The sequence below is a fragment of the Erpetoichthys calabaricus genome, chromosome 5, assembly GCF_900747795.2.
Source record: "Erpetoichthys calabaricus chromosome 5, fErpCal1.3, whole genome shotgun sequence".
Classification (NCBI taxonomy): domain Eukaryota; kingdom Metazoa; phylum Chordata; class Cladistia; order Polypteriformes; family Polypteridae; genus Erpetoichthys; species Erpetoichthys calabaricus.
Genome location: NC_041398.2, coordinates 36,361,034 through 36,385,593, shown reverse-complemented (window position 1 = coordinate 36,385,593; position 24,560 = coordinate 36,361,034). Strand labels below are relative to the sequence as shown.

At 36.1% G+C, this 24,560-nt stretch overlaps 1 protein-coding gene across 2 annotated transcripts in view; it reads left to right on the top strand.

Moving 5' to 3' along the window:
• Window positions 1-19,150, top strand: part of dnaaf9 (dynein axonemal assembly factor 9) — a 172,934-nt gene extending 153,784 nt beyond the window's left edge. Inside the window, exons 31-37 of one of the 2 annotated variants that reach the window (XM_028801454.2) lie at window positions 6,992-7,078; window positions 7,316-7,422; window positions 8,254-8,328; window positions 9,362-9,558; window positions 10,931-10,996; window positions 14,878-14,971; window positions 16,923-19,150. In XM_028801454.2, coding sequence (XP_028657287.1) covers window positions 6,992-7,078; window positions 7,316-7,422; window positions 8,254-8,328; window positions 9,362-9,558; window positions 10,931-10,996; window positions 14,878-14,971; window positions 16,923-17,029 — 733 coding nt within the window. In that variant the 3' untranslated portion in view covers window positions 17,030-19,150. Of the gene's footprint in view, window positions 1-6,991; window positions 7,079-7,315; window positions 7,423-8,253; window positions 8,329-9,361; window positions 9,559-10,930; window positions 10,997-14,877; window positions 14,972-16,922 lie in introns of those variants that run through there. The other variant, XM_051928226.1, reaches the window with a different exon arrangement.
• The last annotated feature ends 5,410 nt before the right edge of the window (window positions 19,151-24,560 follow it).

Here is a 24,560-nt window from a genome sequence, read left to right as displayed (position 1 = left end):
ACATGGCAGGTGATGTTGGATCCATGCCTGGAAGACCAGCGTATTTATTTTGTTGAGTTTTAGTGCAGTCCTCCCTGGAGTATCGATGTTCCCAGCTATACTGAATATATATTCAAAGGTAGTGTTGGATGGTAAACGTGTACAGTCATATGAAAAAGTTTGGGAACCCCTCTCAGCATGCATAATAATTGACTCTACTTTCAACAAAAAGCATAACAGTGGTATGTCTCATTTCCTAGGAACATCTGAGTACTGGGATGTTTTCCGAACAAAGATTTTTAGTGAAGTAGTATTTAGTTGTACGAAATTAAATCAAATGTGAAAAACTGGCTGTGCAAAAATTTGGGTACCCTTGTAATTTTGCTGATTTGAATGCATGTAACTGCTCAATACTGATTACTTGCAACACCAAATTGGTTGCAGTAGCTCGTTAAGCCTTGAGCTTCATAGGTGTGTACAATCATGAGAAAAGGTATTTAAGGTGGTAAATTGCAAGTTGTGCTACCCTTTGACTCTCCTCTAAAGAGTGACAGCAGGGGATCCTCAAAGCAACTCTCAAAAGATCTGAAAACAAACATCCGTATGGCAGGGTGATGAGAAAGAAGCCCTTTCTGCACTCACGCCACAAACAGAGTCACTTGTTGTATGCAAATGCTCATTTAGACCAGCCAGATTCATTCTGGAACAAAGTGTTTTGGACTTATGAGACAAAAATTGAGTTATTTGGTCATAACAAAAAGCACTTTGCATGGCAGAAGAAGAACACCACATTCCAAGAAAAACACCTGCTACCTACTGTCAAATTTGGTGGAGGTTCCATCATGCTGTGGGGCTGTGTGGCTAGTTCAGGGACTGGGGCCCTTGTTAAGGTCAATGGTCAGATGAGTTCAACCCAGTATCAACAAATTCTTCAGGATAATGGTCAAGCATCCATCACAAAGTTGAAGTTACGCAGGGGCTGGATATTCCAACAAGACAGTGACCCAAAACACAGTTCAAAATCTACAAAGGCATTCATGCAGAGGGAGAAGTACAATGTTCTGTAATGGTCGTCACAGTCCCCTGACTTGAATATCATTGAAAATCTATGGGATGATTTGAAGCAGGCTGTCCATGCTCGGCAGGCCTCAAATTTAAGTGACCTGGAGAGATTTTGTATGGAAGAATGGTCAAAAATACCTTCATCCAGAATCCAGACACTCCTCAAAGACTATAGGAGGCATCTAGAGGCTGTTATATTTGCAAAAGGAGAATTGATGTAATATCTCTGTTGGGGTGCCCAAATTTATGCACCTGTCTAATTTTGTTATGATGTTTATTGCATATTTTCTGTTAATCCAATAAACTTGATGTTACTGCTGAAATACTACTGTTTCCATAAGGCATGTCATATATTAAAAGGAGTTTGCTACTTCGGAAGCTCAGCCAATGATGAACAAAAATCCAAAGAATTGAGAGGTTTTCCCAAACATTTTCATATGACTGTATTTATGACATCTTGGAAAGTTTATTTTTGTTTTCCTTCCATCAAAGAAAGGGGTTCTGTGTTATATTTAATGTCCTGTACTTTGCGTATGTGTGCTCTTAAAAGCATTGCTATTGAAGTATGAGGTTTTTTCTTTTTAGTGGGAGAATGAATTCACAAAGCACATGTGCTTTCCTCATCTTTGTTTAGTTTAAAATAACATTATTTTTCGGTGTCACAAAAGCCTCTTAACTGTAACTAAGGGCTGAAACCATCCAGTCACCAGTTAGAAGAATGTATTCCAGTAAATATCTAATATACTCATATATATTTTCAAAGCTTTGGAAACCTATGGTGCTTGGGCACAACTTGTTAGTCCTGTTTTGTCTATCCAAATAGTGCTGGTAATGCCAATCGGTTGTTTAGTGTAGTTTTCGTTAAACATAAAAAGTGCAATATAAACACAAAACAAATAGTGTTAAAAAATAAACAGGAATATTATGTAGTATATGCCAAGAGACATGCACACCCCTGTATATGCAAGGGTGTGTATCCTAGGTAAGCAGTATATAGAATGAGATAACTCTGCAGGCAGTTGATTTCAACTTAAATATCTTCAGTCAAAAAAAAAAAAAAAGGACTGCCCTACTGCCAGTCGAAACATTTGCTTTAGTTAATTAGTAACCAATATGAGAAAGCAGCAGTTACTGCCTATGCTGCTGATGCGAGAAGAGTACAGTGTGTCATACTTGATTTAAATGCTGCAACTGATAGTTTTCTGTAATAGTGGAAAATAAGTAATTTTAGAGTACAGGTGCCCCATAGCCAAAGGCTTAGCCTCCTACAGTGGTTTATTTGTCCTTGAGATTGTAATGTGCACCTTAGAGAATAGAAATAAGTTGTGTAGGGTGGGGTGAAAGTGCTATATCATTTAAAGCATTACTGTATATGTAAAAAGAGATTTTAAAACTGCTTTTAACTTAACTGGTAGCCAGTAATATGATCTAACAATTGCAATCATGTGGTTGCACTGAGTCCTCGTTATGATTCTTGATGTACTAATTATGTCAATATTTGGCTGTGCAACTTCTATAAATGAGTTTTTAAATAAACTAGTTCCTGGGGTGATTTTTGTCACATGTGGTGGATCAAAATAGCAAGTAGGTTTCATTTTGGAAGTCAAATAGAAAATCTACCAAGGTGGTAAGTGTAAGAGGTAATATGGTGTGATGCAGTGCTGCTCAGTCTGTGAGCTGACTGTTAAGACTTTAATCTTGTGTTGTCTAGTTTACTGTTAAAGAAATTCATTAAAAACCAATGCTGCTAAAGCAATGTTGAATTGCCTATTGTATTAAATAAAATCTGGGGGTTATTTTAATTGTTTTGTGTAAGTCTGGAACAGTAATTAGAGTGAATTAATAGAGTGCCTTTAAAGTTTAACACTTTCAATCAGTGTCAACCAGGAAACTTCCAGCAGCTTTCTTATTTAAGACGATGTGTGTTGTTTTACTTTCAGCCTTTTGAAGTAGCAGCTTATTCTAAGGCATAGCTCATATACGAGTTGTAGTTGTCTGATAGCTGATTTACATTTTTAAGTTTTAGATTTTTGTAATGTGAATAATTCTTGAAATCCTTTTACTATGTAAATGTCACATGGGTATAGTTATAAATAAGGATCTATTGATTACATGGTTTATTAAATATTAAGGAAACCATTTCAGATTACTAAGAGCAGTTAGATCCTTTCTAATTTGAAAGACAGTTATTTTTCTGTCTTTAATCTGATGTTAAGTGGTGGTATCCGTGAGTTTGTGATTGATTTTTGAATGTGAACCAAAAAGTAAGCAGAGCAAAACTAAATTTTTGATTATAAACAATGTGTAGTTTACAATGACAGAGATGGAGCCTTATGTGGTGATCTAAATAATAAAGTAGCTGTTTTTGCCTCATTTTGGGTGAAATGTAAGATCCTGTCCAATTTACATCACTAAGTAGTTCACTAATAATTGTACATGCTGTATACAAATAAATATTAGGAAATTGGTATTTGTCAGGAATAATTTATTGTTGAACAAATGCAGTTCTCTTAGTCAATCCAAAGTTTTATTTTACATCAGGCATGAATGTTTAATAAAGGAAAAATTGTTTTGTCTTTCTTGGGGCCATAGAAATCTGTGCAATAATTAGGCAACTAGTGTTCACATTTATTAGGTAAGTAAATTACAAATAATTTTTCACCACTCAAGTTTTACGGCAAATATAACAAACAAGTTACATAAAATGACACATAATAATTAACAAATAACATGTTTGGCCATTCAAGCATAGTGGGTGATCAGTATAGCCACCCTTTTTTCTGTAACTGCCATGAGCTACCCATCAGTAGATTCTATCAGTCTCTTCATCTGTTCACGATTAATTTTTGTTGAAACAGCAACCTCAACCTTCTAAATGCTGTTCAAAGGGGTGTATTGTCTTCTCTCACTAAAAAATTTCATATTTGAGAGGGGTTCACAAGTTCTTAATGGGATTTAATACAGGTGAGGAAGGGGTGCAGGTCATTATTTGGTTATCTTTGAGGCCTTTGCTGGTTAGCCAAGCAGTGAAGTACTTGGATGCATGTGATGGAGCATTGTCCTGCATAAAGATCATGACCTTCTTGATAGCTGCTGTTTCTTTCTGTACCCGCTATTTGAGTGGCAGTAGGTTTGGAAGTTGATTTTCAGTCCATCTTCAATACAAAAGGGCCCAGTTAGCTCATCCTTAAATGTAGCAGCTCTTACCAGTACTGCTCCCTGAATATGCTGGTACTTCACTTGAATTGGTGCCCAGTGTTCATTAGTGATCCAGCCATAACCCCACCCATCTATTCTATGAAGAATCAGTCAAGTTTCATCTGTCTATAAAACCAATGAAAAAGTAGTTTTTATGCATTTCTTGGCTCAATCTTGATGCTTGAATCTTTTTTTAAGTGGTTAGTGTATTTCAGTCATCTTTCCCTTAGCCATGTCACTGAGTACTTGATACCTTGTACTTCTGGACAATCCAGGTAGGTTGCAGTTCTGGACTATTGTGACACAGGAGGCTTATGGGTTTCTGGTAGCTACATGTTCAATTCCCAAGCCTATTCCCATTCATTTGTGACTTTATTTCTACATGGTTTTTTTTTTTTTTTTTTTAAACTTAACAAAAAGTTTGATTGTCTAGTGTTCACACTTAAATAGTTTAGCAGTTTCCAGAGTGTTGCATCTGGCTGAATGACATTTAAAAAAATTTCACTTTTCTGTGTCAGTTAAGTGGTTTTTTTTGGTTTTTTTTTGGGCCCATTTTACTTGAGGTAATGAATCTGCCTAATAGGCAAACCTTAATATAAGGTGTTGATTTAAGCCACACACCCCCGATTTAAACAGTTACATATCACCTAAAAATGATTAAACCATATAAACCTGAATGCTTATTGGATATAGAGTTGGAAAATGTACATAGAAATAGTGGTAAGAGATTACAGAATTTTTGTCATTTTTTTCCCCTGATGTGATTATACTTATTAAATAGAAATTATAACTTTTGCTTTGCCTTCATATAAACAGTGTACACTATTTACAGTTGCAATCAGAAATATTTAACCCCCACACTTCAAAAGACATTATAGTGATATGAATCAGGGTTAATGAAGATGTGACAGAAAACCTCATTAAACAACAAAAAATATTTGACACATTTTTATAAAGTTATTTTGAGAACATAAGTTGACTTATGTTTGAGTTCAAATAAAAAATGCAGCTCTCTTCATAAATGTGCATGTATACTATAATTCAGCCCCCAGCTTCTGTACTTTGTGCAGCATCCTTTAGCCTTTATAACTTATAAACTTAAGTTTCTTACACCTCTCTGTTGTGAGCTTTACCCATTCATCACATGCAAAAACCTCCAACACATTGATGTTTGATGGCTTCCATGTTGCAACTGCCTTTAAGTCCCACCAAAGATTTTCAGTAGGATTTAAATCTGGGGACAGAGAAGGCCACTCCCGGACATTCGAGGAACTATTTCTCAACCAATCTTTGGTTTTCTTGGAGGTGTGCTTGGGATCATTGTCTTGCTAGAAAGTCCAGTGATCACCAAGATTCAGTTTCTGAACAGAAGGCATCTCGTTCCTTTTTAAAAGGGACAGGTATTTCTGGGAATCCATATTGCCAGTTCTTGTAGCAGAACAATATCCTTGCATCATCAATGACCCACCTCTATGCTTGACTGTGGGGATGGTATTTTTTTTGGTCATAAGCCTGGCCTTTCTCATGCCAGACATATTGCTGGTCCATGTATCCAAACAGTTCTAATTCAGTTTCATCAGTTTATAGAACTATTTCCCAAAGCTCTGCTGGCCTATCCAAATTTCTTCATGCATATTCTAATCGACTTTTGATGTTCTTTGTAGTCAAGAGTTGAGTGCATCTTGGAGTGTGGCTATGACATCCTTGTGTATTCAGTGATTGTCTTATAGTTGACACAGAAACACTTGTCCCGGCCTTTGTCAGGTCAGTCCTCTAGGCGTTTTGCAGTAACACAGGGTTTTTTCTCGGTTGTCCTGACTAAGTTGTTAAGGGTTCTTAGTGAAATTTTGGGTTTTCTCCCTTGGCCAGTCAGGTTTGCAGATGTGCCATAAATTTTAAACTTCCTTATAATGCTCCCAATGATGCCTCTTGGAATGTTAATTTTTTGGGAGATCTTCTTATAACCGATGCCCTTCAGGTGCAATGAAATAATTTCTTCTCACAGCTTTTGTGAAACTTCCTTAGTCTTACCCATGATTCCAACTCACCTTCAACACCTTCATGGGTGAAGTTTATTTATGCATCACAGTTGAAGCTAATTGAGGATTATTATTGAATTCCCAAAGGCTTAATTATATTTTAGGTCCACTTTAGGCCATTCAAACTAGCAGAAGGTTTTTAAAACAGCAATATTAGATAGGGGTTGAATAATTGAGATATGGCTATGTTAATAAAATATCTTTTTACAAATACCACATCATACATTTTCTTTGTTGATTTTACGTATAACTCAACTGATAAAGCAGTCATCCAAAGCAAAATCTAGCTCTTTGAAAAAACTTGCATTGGTAAATCCTTACAATCTTTGGCAGGTTGAATATTTCTGATTGCAACTGTTTATTTTTGTACTTTTTAAGTGTTGCTAGTAATACTGTGATACGGCATTTTGAATTTCCTCTATTGTCACACTTCTGTTAGTCAGTTAATATGGTACTGTACTGTAAATTTGTAGTCTTTAGTAGACTGCAGAGGTAGGCTTAAATTCCAAATTTAACATCACAGTTTCTCTTTAAAATGGGACAAAAAAGATGAATAGAGTAGGACAAATGTAAGATCTTTCTTGCCTCAAATATTTTGTCTCAAGGACTATTCTTGAAAATAGGCAGACATATTTGGTTGCAGGTGTTTAATGCTGAAAATAGACTTGAGAGGAACTTGAGCAATGAGTTTTCTACCTATCTTCCTCTTACAGAAATGAAGATGTTGACTTGATCTTGTCTGAAAGCAGTTTTTCAGATCCAGAGCTACTCAAATGCCGTTATTTGTTGTATCCTGGATGGTAAGCTTTTATTTAAGAATGCCACTGAATAAGTGTCAGTTCTTTTGAATGTCTTTGTATTTAAAAGTTGTATTGATAATATTAGTCTTTGAACTAATTTGATTGAATTTTCAATGTTATTGTTTTCTGTTAAACAAAATAAAAATTAAAGTATCTATTATTCCAATGTCTTTCAAACATACAGCAAGGATTTATGTCTCTTTGAATAATGTATTGTTCGTCTGTCTGTCTTTGTAGGTGCAATGGCAATTTTAAGAGTGGTAGAGTTTTTCCTTTGATTAGCCAAGTTTGTATACGCTTCAACCGGCCCCTAGAGAAACCTAGCTTTATGGCGAGGTGCAAAGGTAATCCTGACACTTTTTTTTTTTGGCAGACTTGGTTGAATCGTAGCTGGAGCTAGAAATGTCGTTGTGCATGCAAATTTTGCTTAGAAGGGAAATGGGCTGTCCAGATTGCAGAGTTTTCTATGCTACTACTCCAGCTGAGGATGTAACTAATTGTCACCAACCTGTTTTTTTTTTTTTTTTTTTTATTCCTTGTTGTAAGAAAATGTATGAATTAGAAGTTTAGTTTTCAGTTAGCATTAGACAGTGGTTGCTAAACCCATCTTAATAAAGAAATATTCAATCTGGTTTTAAGTATATTGGTTTTCATGCTGTCTCTTACTGTTAGTAAAATATTTGACAGTTTTGGTTTATAAGTTAGAGAGTTGTGGTTAGGCAAATTGTAGTGTGTAGATGCCAGATGTTGTAGTAGGCTAAAGCTGATCAGGTGCTTGCACTTTCGTGCAAAGATTAGCTGCTTTAAGTGAGGTCTGTAATTATGTGTGCTTGGTGTTGCACATAACCCTGGTAAAGCAAAGAAAGCTTTTAGTTGTGACTGATCAGGGAAAGTAAAAATCTCAACACAAAAACCTGCTGAAGGTGCAGATAGCGTTTACATGCATGTTTGTGTGTAATATAAATTACAATTAATATGTATGCATGTAATAAAATTAGTAGATGGATATAGTTAGATCTATAGATATACAAATTTAAAATTTTCTTTCCAAGCTGGAAATGTGTTTTTCATCTCAAATTTTCAGTTTCTCTGCAAAATATCTTTTCCAATTTTTAATCAGCATATTAAAAGGTTATTTTAAGTGGATATTTTTCCCATTTTTCCACTCTGTACAGCAATAAAGTCATCTCTCAAAACAAGCCCTTTCTTTGGAAATGTATACAACATAAGAGGGAGAGTTCGCTTTTCAGGTAACAATCTTTATCTGTGGAGAAACTAAAAATTAATAAAATAATTTTACAACAGAATAAATATGGAGTGCATAGCATGGCACAAAATACATGAAGCAGATGAGGTTTAAAGTATGATAAGAAATGCATCACTGTCTTGTTTTCCTCTACAGTGGCTATTATTATGTTCTTCTGAGTTCCTGAGTGAATAGAGAGTACTGTTTTACAAGGACAGCCAAAACAAGAAAATAAGTCCTAGTTCTACAACTGTTACTGATTATAGTTCATATTTTTTTTTAAATTTAACTTTTTAGAAAGAAGTTAAGATCTCTGTTAAGGTCTTAAACTAAAATTGTTGGCCACAGCATACCATGATGGCTAGCAGGTAATTTTGCCACATTGCTGATGAATTACAGTGTCACGAGAAATGCTGAATCATTACAATCTGCCAATAATATAGTAGTAAGATTGTGTTTTGTGTGGCATAAATACTGAGTACATGAATATTTGCCATATGTATAACTAGTCACAGAACAAACCTAAAGCAGTTAATTGTGGGTTTCAGACAAGTGAAACAGATAAATATAGACGTTTGTTTCCTCTCTCAAGATACATTTGAAACAGTAGACTAATTAGTAGTTAAGTCTCACTTAATGTTTCTCAGTTTTATGATAGACAAGTTTAAACATTTGCATGTGATACTCAAAGGGAGTTTTTGAAATTTCTTAAAATGTGTACAATGTATTCAGTTTACAATATCTCAATGAAAATGAACCATTCACAACAAATTTCTTTGAAGAATAAGTAACAAATTTCAACAAAATCATTAACCTGAAAGCCAAGTTTTTTCTGGCTTACAGACGGACACAATGAGCAGTGCAGTCTACATCTAGAAGTCAGTTAAACAGTCGTTTTATGAGTTTAAAGTAAGTTCTGGAATGTAGTTACGTTTAATACCTTATCTATTACTGTAGAGATCCACATTTCTCTGACAGCTGTTTAATTTATACATTTTTGTTAAAATTAATAAATACTGTTGTTGTTGTTTTGGCAGATTGCGACAAGCTCATGGAAGTTAACCACAACACCCTAACCAATAACTTAAGTTTGGTTTGTGTCCAAGAAGGCCCTTCACCTCCATCTGGGAAGCTCGAGGGGCGAAAAGAATCACCAGAATGCTTTGTTATATTTGATGGATGTTGCCTAAATGAAGACACCTTGAAGGACTGGCTCCGTCAGGGTGCTAAGCAGGTAATGCTTAAGAACTTAACTGCTCAATCAAGCATTTTCTGATTTCTGTTGGGTTATGTCAGAAATACATAACACATAACTGGTCATCAATTTGCTTTTCATTTAATCTTTATAAATCTTTTTAGTGTTCAAATTATGTTGAGCACTGACAGGGACCAACAACATTTTGTCCATGGCTTCTTTCAGCTCTGCTTGTATTATGGAAGTCTTGAACAGGGTGCATGTAGTTTCCAAAGATAAATGTACTATAAATAATAGAATTTAAAATTTAAACAGCATCCTGATACATGCAAAGAATAATTATATTACAAAAACAAAAAATGGAGTCACAAGAGAAATAACATAACTTGATGCATAAAAGTATTTCAATAAAAAGGCTGTAACCTTTTAGTGCAGATTTTAGCAATGATGTCACAAAGAGACTAGGTTTGAATTCACAGTCAGTATTTAGCCTATGTAGAATTGCGCTTTCTTTCTGTGGTTGAGTGTTTTTTTCTGAGACTCCAGTTTCCTTCCACATCCCAAAGACATGAAGGTTAGGCTGATTTGCTACTGTAATTTGACAATATGAAGTTCTGACAATGTAGAACTAAATGACAAAATAGAAGTAACAATGTTAAGTTAATAAATAAACAGAATAAACCGTACACTATTCATCCAGTACTTTCCTGACAAGTACATAGTAAAAATGAGTTAAAATCCTCAAACTTGTGTAAGGAACAATAATTCAAATGATTATTTCAGTTAAAATAAGAGCATTTCAGGAAGAAGGGATAATGAACTCCATGCTTAAATGTTTATAACAAAAGAGTGATATGTTTTGGCATAATAAAACTGAAGTTAAAGATGGCGTAAAATTTATTTATTTAACATTATCTAATTGTAATGAAGTAATTCCAAGATGCCTTTACATACTGTATATAGATATTTTCTCATACTAGTTTATCTAACAATTTTTAGGGATTGACTTCACTCCTTTCTGCTTTACAGTACACCTCTATAGCTTAAACTGCTTTCAAGCCTGATGGACAGCTGTCTAAAATGGCACATACTGCTTCAGCCACTCAGTGAAATCTTTTCAAAAAATTTTTATAATGTATGTTAGTAAATTCTGTTGCATAAATAAATACGACACGAAATTTAGCATAACTTCTAAAGATAGATGATGTATGAGTAAAAACAATGCAAATAAAACTTTATTTGCATTTAGACACTGTAAAAGAAATAAATATTGACTACAAAATAGAATGAAACTATTTGTGTATATGAAAACTCATTACCATCTTCATTCATGAATTAACATTAACAGAGAGACGTTGTGAAAAAGAATAACTTCAGCAAAGAGTTTAATTTGTTTTTCTTCTAAAAACAGAAACCCTTGAAGAAGGCTCTTAAGAGACATGAAACATTAACATTGCAGGAAATCAAGATGATTCATGTAAGTTTCCTCCTTTTGTAAATATTTTAACGCTTGAAATTGACTCATTTGAATTTCCACGAGTGCTGTTGAGTTTCTGTATTTATTCCCTGCTGTTCCACAATGTAGTTATTGTTGTCATTATACATCCAGCCTCATGTGAAAGAGTCCATGGTTCTAATATCTAAACATGGAACTGAATTTGTGCAGATTTCTCTGAAAGGTTTTATATACAGTGGGTACGGAAAGTATTCAGACCCCCTTCAATTTTTCACTCTTTGTCATATTGCAGCCATTTGCTAAAATCATTTAAATTAATTTTTTCCCTCATTAATGTACACACAGCACCCCATATTGACAGACAAAAAAAAGAATTTTTGAAATTGTTACAGATTTATTAAAAAAGAAAAACTGAAGTATCACATGGTCCTAAGTATTCAGACCCTTTGCTCAGTATTTAGTAGAAGCACCCTTTTAAGCTAATACAGCCATGAGTCTTCTTGGGAAAGATGCAACAAGTTTTTCACACCTGGATTTGGGGATCCTCTGCCATTCCTCCTTGCAGATCCTCTCCAGTTCTGTCAGGTTGGATGGTAAACGTTGGTGGACAGCCATTTTTAGGTCTCTCCAGAGATGCTCGATTGGGTTTAAGTCAGGGCTCTGGCTGGGCCATTCAAGAACAGTCACAGAGTTGTTGTGAAGCCACTCCTTCGTTATTTTAGCTGTGTGCTTAGGGTCATTGTCTTGTTGGAAGGTAAACCTTCGGCCCAGTCTAAGGTCCTTAGCACTCTGGAGAAGGTTTTTGTCCAGGATATCCCTGTACTTGGCCGCATTCATCTTTCCCTCGATTGCAACCAGTCGTCCTGTCCCTGCAGCTGAAAAACACCCCCACAGCATGATGCTGCCACCGCCATGCTTAACTGTGGGGACTGTATTGGACAAGTGATGAGCAGTGCCTGGTTGTCTCCACACATACCTCAGTGCAAGACACTTGACAGCCCGCATAGAGTTTGCTAAAAGACACCTGAAGGACTCTGAGATGGTGAGAAATAAGATTCTCTGGTCTGATGAGACCAAGGTAGAACTTTTTGGCCTTAATTCTAAGTGTGGAGACAACCAGGAGCAAGATCAAATGTAGAAGAAGTCAGTCTGTACAAGCACATGGCTGTTAAGCTTTAAACAAGCATGCATTTCGAGAAATTTGTTTGTGTTGCAATAATGTCCATTGCACAGATAGCCACACAGTGAAAATATTTGCTTGACGAGCGCCTTTAATGCAGATGTACAGACAAGGTCCTCAGCTACTTGCGCCAGCGGACTTTGTTGATGATTTCTGTTGCCAGTACTGAAACAGTGACGTGCAGTGAGGTTCATGGCTGGCGAGGCACTGACTCCTTCAGAGTCATAGTTACAAATATATAAACCCAAAAGAATAACTGTTCAATTAGCAGCATGCACATTGACTACTGGTAATGTTTCATATCTCATCAGCAATCTATACACACACATAGGTAAGGTACATATTTGGCTAAGAAAGAACGTTACATTTATAGCAGCGAGAGAGCGCATTTACTCTGCACCCTTCATGTGTTCTAAATTTGCCGTTGCAATTCCACAATTTATACTCCTTCAATACAAATGAAAGTATCGAGTGTTGTAATAAAAAAACGGATTTCAATTTTGACCTTAATTGAAATATTTAGTTGTTTTTAAAAGCTTTTAATTCTGATGCTTTAATTAATTTTAATACAGACTATTCAACAAAAGGATAACAAGACAAACAAAAGGATATTTTATTTAAGGTCAATATTTAGTTTTTAAATATATTTTATATATATTATGGATATTTTTTCTGATCCCATTTTTTATAAAATTGAAAACTGTTTATGATCTCACGTTTATTTGTAAATGAAGTCCATGTGCCTATCCTTCACGAACATCTCTGTCACTTTCTTGTAAAAGTCCTCCTTATTTTCCTTTAGTTTTCAAAGTCTTAATCTTCCATTTAGCAGTCAGTCGGAACAGAAAATAAAAATAAATGGACCGTGAACTTGACTTTCATTATTAGCTTTTTTTACTTTTAATGATGACAGGTGAGGCTCTGCCTGCCTCCCCTGACCACATGTTCTTGTACGGAAGTACAGTCATGGTGCCAGAGATGTGCTGAACTTCCACTAAGTACTGATCCAGCTGGTCCTGCACTTAAACTCCGAGACTCTTATTTTCTTCTTGCATGCTACATTTGCTTTTATTATCATCTGCGCTGCAGTTAAAGTATTTCCACAAGTTACTTTCTCGCGTTCTACCCGCAGACATCTGTACAAAACTCGCCATCATCAACCACAAGTGCTTACTGCTTCAACCCAATGAGCCAAATGTGCTCAACAAACAGTGGTTCTTCACGGAAGTTGCGCCATGTCACTATAGTAAACCCAAGGTTCAAGATCGACCTACAAACAACCCCTCTGCACGACTGAACTGGATTAAACAAAAATGCCATTGCTGTTCTTTTCATTTTGACTCAATTTCTGTTCTCGTTTTAGTTTGTTCACATATCACTAATTTTTGTTTTTATTTAGTTGTAGTTTCTCTGTTCACCTTAATTTCAGTTCTCGTTCTTGTAAAACGAAAAACAATATTTTTAGTTCTAGTTCTCGTTTTCGTTATGAAAATATCACTGGTCCAGTCCCAAGTAAATCTGATGTGGTTCTTATGTTCTTACACTTGTAACATTTGTGATATCATAAGTGAAATGTAAGATGGAGAGTAGAAACTGTGTTCTTGTAAGTCATGTCTATGATTTAGTTTTTACGTTACATCTGTAAGAAGAAATTGACACAACAACCTGTGATCCTTCTTTTTTTAATGTGACTTTTGGGTGCCATAATCATAAATTTGTCCTCATTTTTCAGCTTTGGACCCATTATTCACTATTTGAAATAAATGCTTATCACATTGTTTATCGTATAAAGTCTTTATACATATTTCTGTCAGTTGGTATTATGATGGAAAGGTATGTGAGGGCACCATCAAATTTTTTCTTTTTAGTTCAATATAGAGAGGTGCCTCATCTTTTCACCATAGTTCCTACCTCATGTATATATGTTTATTTGCGTGAGCATTTTTTGAACATAACATCTGATCTATCTATCAATCTAGATAATGACTTATTTTCTACTTATAATCCATTCCTGAATATTGGTCAGTTTAGTTGTTGGATATTGTATTCGGAGACCACAAACACTTCAAACAACTCTGTTTTTACATAATTCACATTATTATTGGGTACTTAAAACTTCTTAATCAATGAAACGTATCTAACAAAGTATTCATTTATTGATCAAAAACATATACTTTACAAAAGATATTACAGTTTTCATTTAATACATCCTCCCCCATCATTGCTCACTTCTGTAGGTGTCTAACAATTATTAGGTTTGAGCCTATGAACTGGGCAGTTGGCTGCCTTAGTCCAGCTTTGTTCACACTAACAATATGTTCACATACAGTATTAATCCCTTTTCTAGGACATCTTTATTTGGTAATAGATTAAAGTGGTTAGACTTTCTAAATAAATATGTTAGGCTGAAAAGAGAGACTTTCTAAAAAGGATTAATATTAGTTCAGGAAGGGTTTGACTTTTCAGAAGAAAACTCTGTGTAGAATTCAAAGAAACATTTATTACTTTAAGCAGAATTATTAGTAAACCCTGATTATTTTGGATGCTTAGAATGGATCCTATTCATTATTTAGTAAACTACCAATACATAAGCATTACATGACTGTTTCAAATGAGGTAGATGTACTGATTATGTTCATTTTTGCAAGCATTTTCCAAATGTGTATTCATCATTCTGAAATAGTCTTTTTACCTTTCAATTCTCATTTTTCTTAATGTGTAGGTTAAACGTCACCTGGACCCCCTTCCAAATGGCTACTACTATAATGGAACGCAATTTGTTAATTTCTTCGGGGAGAAAATGGACTACCATCCATGTATCCTTTTGAGTGGTATTTGTGTCTGCTGCATTGCTCCGATATTAGCATCACAGTCTAAATGAAGAATGATTTTTCTAGTAGAAAAGCTTTGGGATATTTTGAAATTTTGCTGTTTTGTATTCAAAGTAAATACCAATAATTATGTGACTGGAGCATTAAAAGTACAGATAGTTGATCCGACTAGAGAATAACCTTCATTCTTTCTCTGCCACAAGGCACTCATCACAGAAACTTTAGGAGAGAACCATGTGAAAGAACTATGCATGTGTACAGCATGAAATAGTGTAATAGACATCATCTTTGGAAGCAGCACTATGTAGTGACAACATTTTATTTTACTGTGTATATCCAGAAAGTTCTAATATCTTTGATTGAAAAGAAGTGATCTCACCTTCAGAATCCAGTGTCAGAAGCAAATCACAATAGCTGCATTCTCGTGGGCTTATGGTCTGAAATTGGAACACTGTAGCTGGGTGTTTTTTACCTAACTGGAGGGAAAATGTGAATACCTGCGGTAGTAGTTTATATTTTAGTTGCTAATGACACATCAGAAAGGAAGTCAATAAGTAGATCATCCAGTACAGCAAACCCTTGACACAAGCTATGGTGAAACAGAACACAACTTGCAGTCTCAAAGATGGCAACCACAACATATGTCTGTCACAACAAGCAATTTCTTTGATTATTAAAAAAAAAATCTACACTTGCTACACGTATGTACTACTCTGCACGTTTCACTTTTTAAATTAATTGTGGCATGGAAACAGGGACACATCCCCTAGCATACATGTTCATCTGCAATGACTGAGCTGCTGGGGATGTCGCACTACACAACCAACAGCCATGGTACAAGCTGCAACTTACTAAGGTTATCTAAATGAAGGCCATGACTAAAAATTACAAAAGTCATGTAGTGGGTTCTCCGGCTTTACAGATATGACTTTCAAAAGGGTTTTCATTTTCACAGAATAATATCAGCCACAATGACAAAACGACCAAATGTCTATACATTTTAATAATTCTTTACATTTATATAGTACTTTTCTCACTACTCAAACCGCTTTACATATCGAATAGGGACTCGCTTCAACCTCTATTAATGTGTAGCATACACCTGAATGATGCAATTACTTTTTTTTTGCGCCAGTACGCTCACCACTCATTAACTGTTGAAGGGGTGAGATATAGTTAGCCAAATAGAGAAGTGATAATCAGGAGGTCAGAATGACTAGGCTGAGGTGGGCAATTTAGCCAGGACATACACCCTGCTGTTTACAAAGGATGCCTGGCATCCTTTGTTATTTATTAATTTGCATTGGTTGGCATGGCAAAATGTGCATATAATTCTAGGAATCCTGGTTAGTCAGTCTCTCCTTGGTGGCTCTGATTTCTTTGATAATGCTGGTATTTACCAATTGTTCCTATCATTTTAACAGATCGACTGCTCTGATCAAGGAAATTAAAAATCAACACTCGCATCCTTTTATTTTTAATGGCTGCAGTCCCTTTTCAGTTTCATGATGAACCAGAGTCTTTATTAGCATCAGCAGGTCTGAGTCTGGGTTGGCCTGACCTGACATATTAATTACAGTGGGTGCACAGACTCAGATTACATGATAGTTGACCTGACAACACGGCAAACATGTATTCCATATTCTAAGACGTGAGTTGTGTTGTTACATTTTATAGGGAAGTACTGATATCGAAGCCAGCTATGTTATACTGGATTCTGTGTATCACGGTTGGTTTTGAAATGTACAGAACTCATGCTCATGTATTATACAGTTTAAAAAAAGACAGAATTTCACTGACCATTACAGAAATATCCATGCATTATGACACACATATGTTTCTTTTCAGAGTAGTAGATGTTTGTTTTTGCTTTGGTTTCAGACTTCTTAGCTGTCACATTTTACCCACATATTCCCTTACATCAGAGTGTGTACAGTGATGGAGCAGTTTATTGATGAGTATGTTATGCAAGCTAACCTGGAAATTGAACGCTACAATCAAGAGGTTGATCAGCAGAATTATGTGGACCTCTTTGATCCTTAAATGGTGGAGCGGAGCTGCCTAAATGCTCTCACAGGCACTATTCTTCAGTTACTTTCAGCATGCTCAGGTATAGGAGGTTATACAGCATGCTGCACCATGGGTTCAGGTTTCAGGAGAAATTCTTCTTTGTTTTCACACATGCCATGCCTGTGGAATTTTATATTTGCTTTCTAAAGAATATAACACATTTCTTCCTCTAAATTTCTTACATTTACAAAGAAGAAGACTTGTATACACATTAGGGTGCAAATTCATGCAAAGCTATAATGCTGTTTGGAGGCCAATCACAAATGAATCAGAAAAGGTGACTCCAGATTTCTCCAAGATTGTAATTTGAGATCATTTGGGCAGGCATAGGAGACTCTGTCCCAAGTATAAATTGCACCTCTGCCTTCTTAATTGCGGTATATTCCGCATGGCATTTTGTTTCTTTTCATTTTACTTGTGGGTATGTGGGTGGGTTCATGAATAAGCTTCAAAACGATTTCAGTTTTAACAACCTTTACAGAACATGTTTATTTTCCTATGTAATGAAGCTAAATGGAACTTTTTCACCTGTGATAGAATGACATTATTGTATGCTTTGTTTACACAACAATATGGAGAAATTCTGAGGAGTACACCACACCTTGTCCATTTTCATTTGTGTTGTAAGGCACCAAAGTCAATAACCCTCAGTTTTGCTGGTGAACAGTTTAAGCGAGTGTTGTTCATGAAATTTTTTTGGGTTCGACAGACTAAACATTTTGGTAAACACCGTCTTCAAATGTTTTACGTGTGATATAGTGTATGTAGACAGAGGAAAATGCCTAGTCCAGTGTATGACTAAGATGGCTAGAACACTAATAAAAAGAGTATGACATTTTATTAGATTCCTCTGACCAAAAACACCAGTAGCCTGCATGACACGAGCAATGTAACCATCGGTTGTGAAAACATTAAATTTGATTAACTGACAGTTATGCTGTTGCTTCTGTAAAGAGTGTTAGGAGTCGAATTATCAGTTATGTATACAGATTTTTAAAGGTGTACTTGCTTTAGCCTGTGTGCCAATCCTCCCAGTATTCTCTTCCCAGGAGGAGAGGTATTCTAAAATAGCCTTGGCTTCAGCTCAGTATGGAAGGAAACATTTGTGTTTCCTAACAATCCAATAGTTTTGAAGTGCTATTTACTTAATATTAAGCTTTGCTCTTGCCAAGCCATTTTCTAAAGAACTTTTCAAGGACTGCGTCCAGTGTTTGATCAGTCAAATGGGGAAGACTGGCAGATATGCTGCATCTCTTCCAATCAGTGCCTCCATGATACTCACTTGATTTTTTTAGATTCTCGTGGCTGGAAACTTAAGTATAGATGCCTGATTCTTCCTAAAATAACAAATAAATGAATAAGCTACTACAAATAAAAATAAAAAGGTCATGGCAAAAAATATTGCAAACCATTGGTTGGAACAATGGCACTTTGCTAAGTGGAGCCAATTCTGAGCTCAGTAAATAAGAAGATGCCTGCCATGATGAAGCAGAGATTTTTCTGATCAAGTATGTTTATAAATTGGTGAGTCTCTGATTATGTTGAGGTGCTGGATGCCATATTCATGGTTACTCCCATAATCTGTCTGCTATGACTGTTAAAAATGTCAGATTAAGATTATGAAAGCAGTCCTGAAAGGGTCTTTAAGTGGGGACCTCTATAGTAATAGAGGTTATTTATATTAATATTCAATTGCACATAATGTCTTGCATGATTACAAAATCTATTTAATCTTCCTGAATGGCCTTTCACCAAACTGGTACTCTGAAGAAACATATCTGGTGACAAATTGAATTACCTCGGTATTGATACCATATTTTTCTAATACTGTGAATTTTAAAAGGAGTGAAGAAATGCTCACAATCTGGAGGAAAAAAATGTATGTAATTTTTTTCAAACATCTGTGCCTTGGAAAATGGCCAAGTTTGGAAGCTTTAAGGAGAAGTGTAGTTTTGCCCTTCTGTCTGTTTCATGGCAGATGGAAGGGGAGCCTCTTCTTACAGTGTTGGTGAAAGGACTACTGAAATTGATATTACTATACAAGTGTTAAATGCGGTAATGCTGGCTAGTGGCAGAAACCACCTGAAGATCAAATTTATTTCGGAAAAATTAGACTGGTAGCATTTTGCTTGGTGGCATTTTAGCTCCTCCAGTGCTTTGCTAACGGACTGCAGGTCCTTCATAAAGATGTGGAAGATTGGCCTTGTGGGCTTGCTGCCATATTTGTATTGTTTGGCAGGTCGTCAGCTGAATTCTCAAGTGGATTTCCAAACTACCTGGCATTATCCGCACTAAATAGAGCAAATAAGTGTGTTGTTTTATTGTTGGCTGGACACCAACTTGGCTGGTTACTGAAGTTATAGGGGAAAAAAGCATCTATTAGTGAATTACCCACGAAAGGGATTCACATGAAACTTTAAAATCAACATTCTGTCGTGTAATGCAGTGTTTCCCAAACTTTAACAGTGGGGCAGTGGGTCGTCAATAAACGTTCTGTGAATAGCATGTGGAATGTCTGCTTGTGCCCCCAATTTTTAATTAGTTTGGGAAACATAAATGTACAAAATTTGGAAAAAGGGCGATTGTTCTTTTTTTTTCCTTTGTTCTTTTTTTTTTTTTTTTCTTTTTTTAACATTTTTTTGTTGTATCTAAAAAGGATACATGGGCAGTTGATGGGCCAAATTTGGAATATATGCACTTTTAAAATAGAATATCTATATTTATAAGGGAATTTTTATACTTTTAAATTTGATGCAGGAAGGCTTGTTCCTAGGAGAAAGTATTTTTAATAAATCATAGTGATTTGGGCAAGGCTGCACCATTTGGAGGAACACCCAAGATTCCAAGCTGTTTTCTGTCCACACAAAAATGTGAAGGCTAATCAAACTGAAGCACAACCTCACTCTGCAACATAATAATAAGGTATTTAGTAATGAATTACAAAAGGACAGTGGTTCACTCACAAGCAGGAGTGTTGTTGACTTGCCAGTTGATTCCCTAGATTAGTTATAAACCCATGTAGTTACTTGACCTGGATTGAAAGTCGACTTGAGCACAGCGCCACCTGCAGTGCAGAATGGGGTTCCAGTTCAACATTACCTTACATAACACCACTCAACGGTAATAACTAGATTTTAATTGGCAGCTATCATTTCATCTTTGCTAAGTATTCATCATGAGCTTATCATGACTAGGTCAGTTCTGACATTTGGCATATGTACCTTGTCTTGTATTGTATACGTCCTTTTGAGTTTCTGGCTGCACTTAGCCATACATCCCAACTGCCTGATTGAAGACACTGTGTCAGGCTAACCCATTGTTTTCTCCATGTTTTCAAAACATCAGTTGGTCTCTTAAGTGCATTTGTGAACGTGGTGCTTCAATGTCGTGTTCTGCGTCATTGCTGAGTGTTCACGCCAGTAACTTCCTTATTGTTAAGGAGTCCGTCCCTGGTGTGCAGTGATGTTTTACTCCAGCCCAGGCCACTTTTTCCCCTCCCTATAACAGATTTCATGAAATTGTATTGCACTTTTCACCTTTCATACATTGACATAAATGCTGTGATGAAGTGATTTATAGGACTCCTATATTTTTGTCCCTACTGGCTTCTCTCTGGCAGATATGTCTATGTGCACTCAAAGGTATTCAATGGCAGGTACACCATCGAGACATGGCACTAAGGGGTGTTAGTTCCTGTGGACCTTCCAAATGTAATTAACTAACTGTATCCTTTTTATTTCTTTCCATAGAATTAAGTGAATGTCAAAAATCTAGTTTGTGACAGGGCAATGACCGCTTTGATTAACAGAAAGAAAACCTGGCCTACAAATCACAATACAAAAAAGTAAGAATTATGTACCTAAAGTAAGGAAAGGTCCGGGAACAAGCCTGCCTGGGCAGTTAAGAACAATCAGATGTTTTGCACAAATATCTTATGAATGCCAATGATTTTCATAGGCCACACATGAGAAGTTCAGTTTTGGCAAACTTGCAAGCTTGAAAAAGTATAAAAATATATTCAGTTACCTCAGAACTTTTGATTTACAAGCTTGTGAAAAGAAAAATGTTTTTAAAATGAAAAATTGGTGTGAAGAATTCAGGATATTTTTACTTGTAACTTGAAGTGCCAAAACATATTTTGTTTTTTTTTAGTTTCTTTTTTTGGTTTAGTTCTTAGATAATGATAAATCTGACAAAATTAAAGAAAATACTTGTCTTTGCACAAAGCTACTGTAACTTCAGTTGAACTGGTTTGTCCTGTGACTGATGCTTTTTTAACAATCTTATTAATCTATTTATTATACTAAGCAATTCACTTCAATATATAAAAATAATTGCTACATTTAACATTTATTTTTGTATCCTTTGTAGGCTGGTATCTCTAGTCATGTGGTGTTTTGTTTTGTTTTCCACTTTTTGTCTGCACTGATGTTCTACAATAAAAAAAAAAAATAAAAATGCCATTAATGTTGTTTTTTCTTTAATGTCTACAATCCTGGGATGTGGTTCCTTATGTTTACTTAGATTATATATAAAATAAAATTCTAATGTTTGTATGTGTGTCCAGTCCCTGCGAGCATTCTGATGCGTCAGTTTTCCTGTAGTTGCTCTGTCAGATGCGATCGAGACAAGAAGTGCTGGGAAAGCTTTACACACTTGTAGATTCCGTGAATATGCATACTAAGATCACTGAGAGTCTCCTTCAATCACAGAAAGTATTAACAAAAATACAAATGGTGTTTTCACACCATTCAATGGGTGCTTATCTGCCATTGGTGGCAGTCAAAAAGTGGACAGAATGCAAGCAAGGTGCCTCAAAATGAGTTTGAGAAACAGACCTTCCAGTAATGTGATCAAGAGAGGAAGCGTCGGACAAGACAGTTGAGACAAATCGAGATACCGAAGAAAAGTGAAGGAGGAGTTTTTGAGGCTACAGGTAAGGCAAGACATGTTGAATATTTTAAATATTTTTATTTTTCCTGTCTTTGACAGATAATGTAGTTAGTAAATAAGTGGGAAGAGAAACACAAAAGCAATCCACCTTTTAGTTTCTTTTAATGTCTTAACACTATTTCACTACTGCAAAGATACATTTCACTTTTTTCAGAACTCTAAATACAAAACCTAATCTCCACACCACATTTGCAAAACCTTAGGCAAAATTAAACAACAGACTCCAAACCAAACACTGTGTTCAGATCACACACAATACAGTGCATCCGTAAAGTATTCACAGCGCATCACTTTTTCCACATTTTGTTATGTTACAGCCTCATTCCAAAATGGATTAAATTCATTTTTTTCCTCAGAATTCTACACACAACACCCCATAATGACACCGTGAAAAAAGTTTACTTGAGATTTTTGCAAATTTATTAAAAATAAAAAAAACTGAGAAATCCCATGTACATAAGTATTCACAGCCTTTTTTTTCCTGCTGCTTTGAAGGTCCCAATGAGCACAGTGGCCTCCATCATCCGTAAGTGGGTGAAGTTGGAAACCACCAGGACTCTTCCTAGAGCTGGCCGGCCATCTAAACTTAGCAATCGGGGGAGAAGGGCCTTAGTCAGGGAGGTGACCAAGAACCCGATAGTCACTCTGTCAGAGGTCCTCTGTGGAGAGAGGAGAACCTTCCAGAAGGACATCCATCTCTGCAGCAATCCACCAATCAGGCCTCTATGGTAGAGTGGCCAGACGGAAGCCACTCCTTAGTAAAAGGCACATGGCAGCCTGCCTGGAGTTTGCCAAAAGGCACCTGAAGGACTCTCAGACCATGAGAAAGAAAATTCTCTGGTCTGATGAGACAAAGATTGAACTCTTTGGTGTGAATGCCAGGCATCACGTTTGGAGGAAACCTGGCACCATCCCTACAGTGAAGTATGGTGGTGGCAGCATCATGCTGTAGGGATGTTTTTCAGTGGCAGGAACTGGGAGACTAGTCAGGATAAAGGGAAAGATGACTGCAGCAATGTACAGAGACATCCTGGATGAAAACCTGCACCCTGACTCTTGACCTCAGACTGGGGCGACCATAAGCACACAGCCAAGATATCAAAGGAGTGGCTTCAGGACAACTCTGTGAATGTCCTTGAGTGGCCCAGACTTGAATCCGATTGAATATCTTTGGAGAGATCTTAAAATGGCTGTGCACTGATGCTTCCCATCCAACCTGATGGAGTTTGAGAGGAGCTGCAAAGAGGAATGCGCGAAACTGGCCAAGGATAGGTGTGCCAAGCTTGTGGCATCATATTCAAAAAGATTTGAGGCTGTAATTGCTGCCAAAGGTGCATCAACAAAGTATTGAGCAAAGGCTGTGAATACTTATGTACATGTGATTTCTCAGTTTTTTTATTTTTAATAAATTTGCAAAAACCTCAAACTTTTTTCACGTTGTCATTATGGGGTGTTGTGTGTAGAATTCTGAGGAAAAAAATGAATTTAATCCATTTTGGAATAAGGCTGTAACATAACAAAATGTGGAAAAAGTGATACGCTTTGAATACTTTTTCCGAATGCACTGTATGTAAACACTTCTGAGCAATCATTACACACTACATCAAAAAACTGGAGACACTGGCAGTCAGAAGTGATTGTGGCAGCATAGGAAATAATGGTCAGTATGGATATGGAGTTGTAGTATAGAAAACCCTGTACAGCAAAAGATTATTGTCAAAAAATACATTTGTCTTGGCTCTAATGTGTACACCCTAAAAAAAAAAAATACTGCATAAGCACAGTATAATGTTTGCCATTTGGCTTTTACAGTAACATTTTTGGAGAGCCGAAAACTGCAAAGAAAAAAATCCAAGTGAAAGGCACATTATAGTAACTTTGACTTGTCAACATTTTAGTGTTGTGCAACGGTAAGGAAAATTTTCATTCTATAGGTCAGCATTGTTTCTCTTTACTATTTCAGGCCTGAGAACTTTGTCAAAATCATAGGCAACGTTCTCCCTTGCAAAGCAATGGGTGAAAAATCCTCTGTTGTGTAGAGTCCAACCTTCCATGACTTCATACCTAAGTCTCCACAGGCCACAGCCATTGCCTGAAGAAGAGTTTCCTGGGCATAGTGATTTCTGCCATATACTTTTCATCGTCATGCCAAGAAGAACACTTCCATGGAATTTAGGAAGGTGAAGTATGGTGGAAGGAATAGATTTACATAAGATGGGCTATTGTTAATCACACGTTTCTGTCTGCTATAATTGCATGGCAATTTTGAGCTGTGTCTAAATGACAACAATGGTTTACAGGTTTATTTTTTATTTTTGTTGCCTGTGTTTTCCATTTTGCATTACAGTATTGAATAACTCCACAAAGAGTAAATTTGATTTGATAACTGAGTTTTGGACTTTGACAGTTTTTGTCCTGAGGATTGGGTTTCGTGTATTAGCAATTCAGAAAAACTAATAGTAACATCTAAAAAAAGCTTACACACTATTGTATGAAAATAGTTTAAACTGAGAGGTCGGACTGGTCCCGGAGCACCGTGGAACTACTCTAT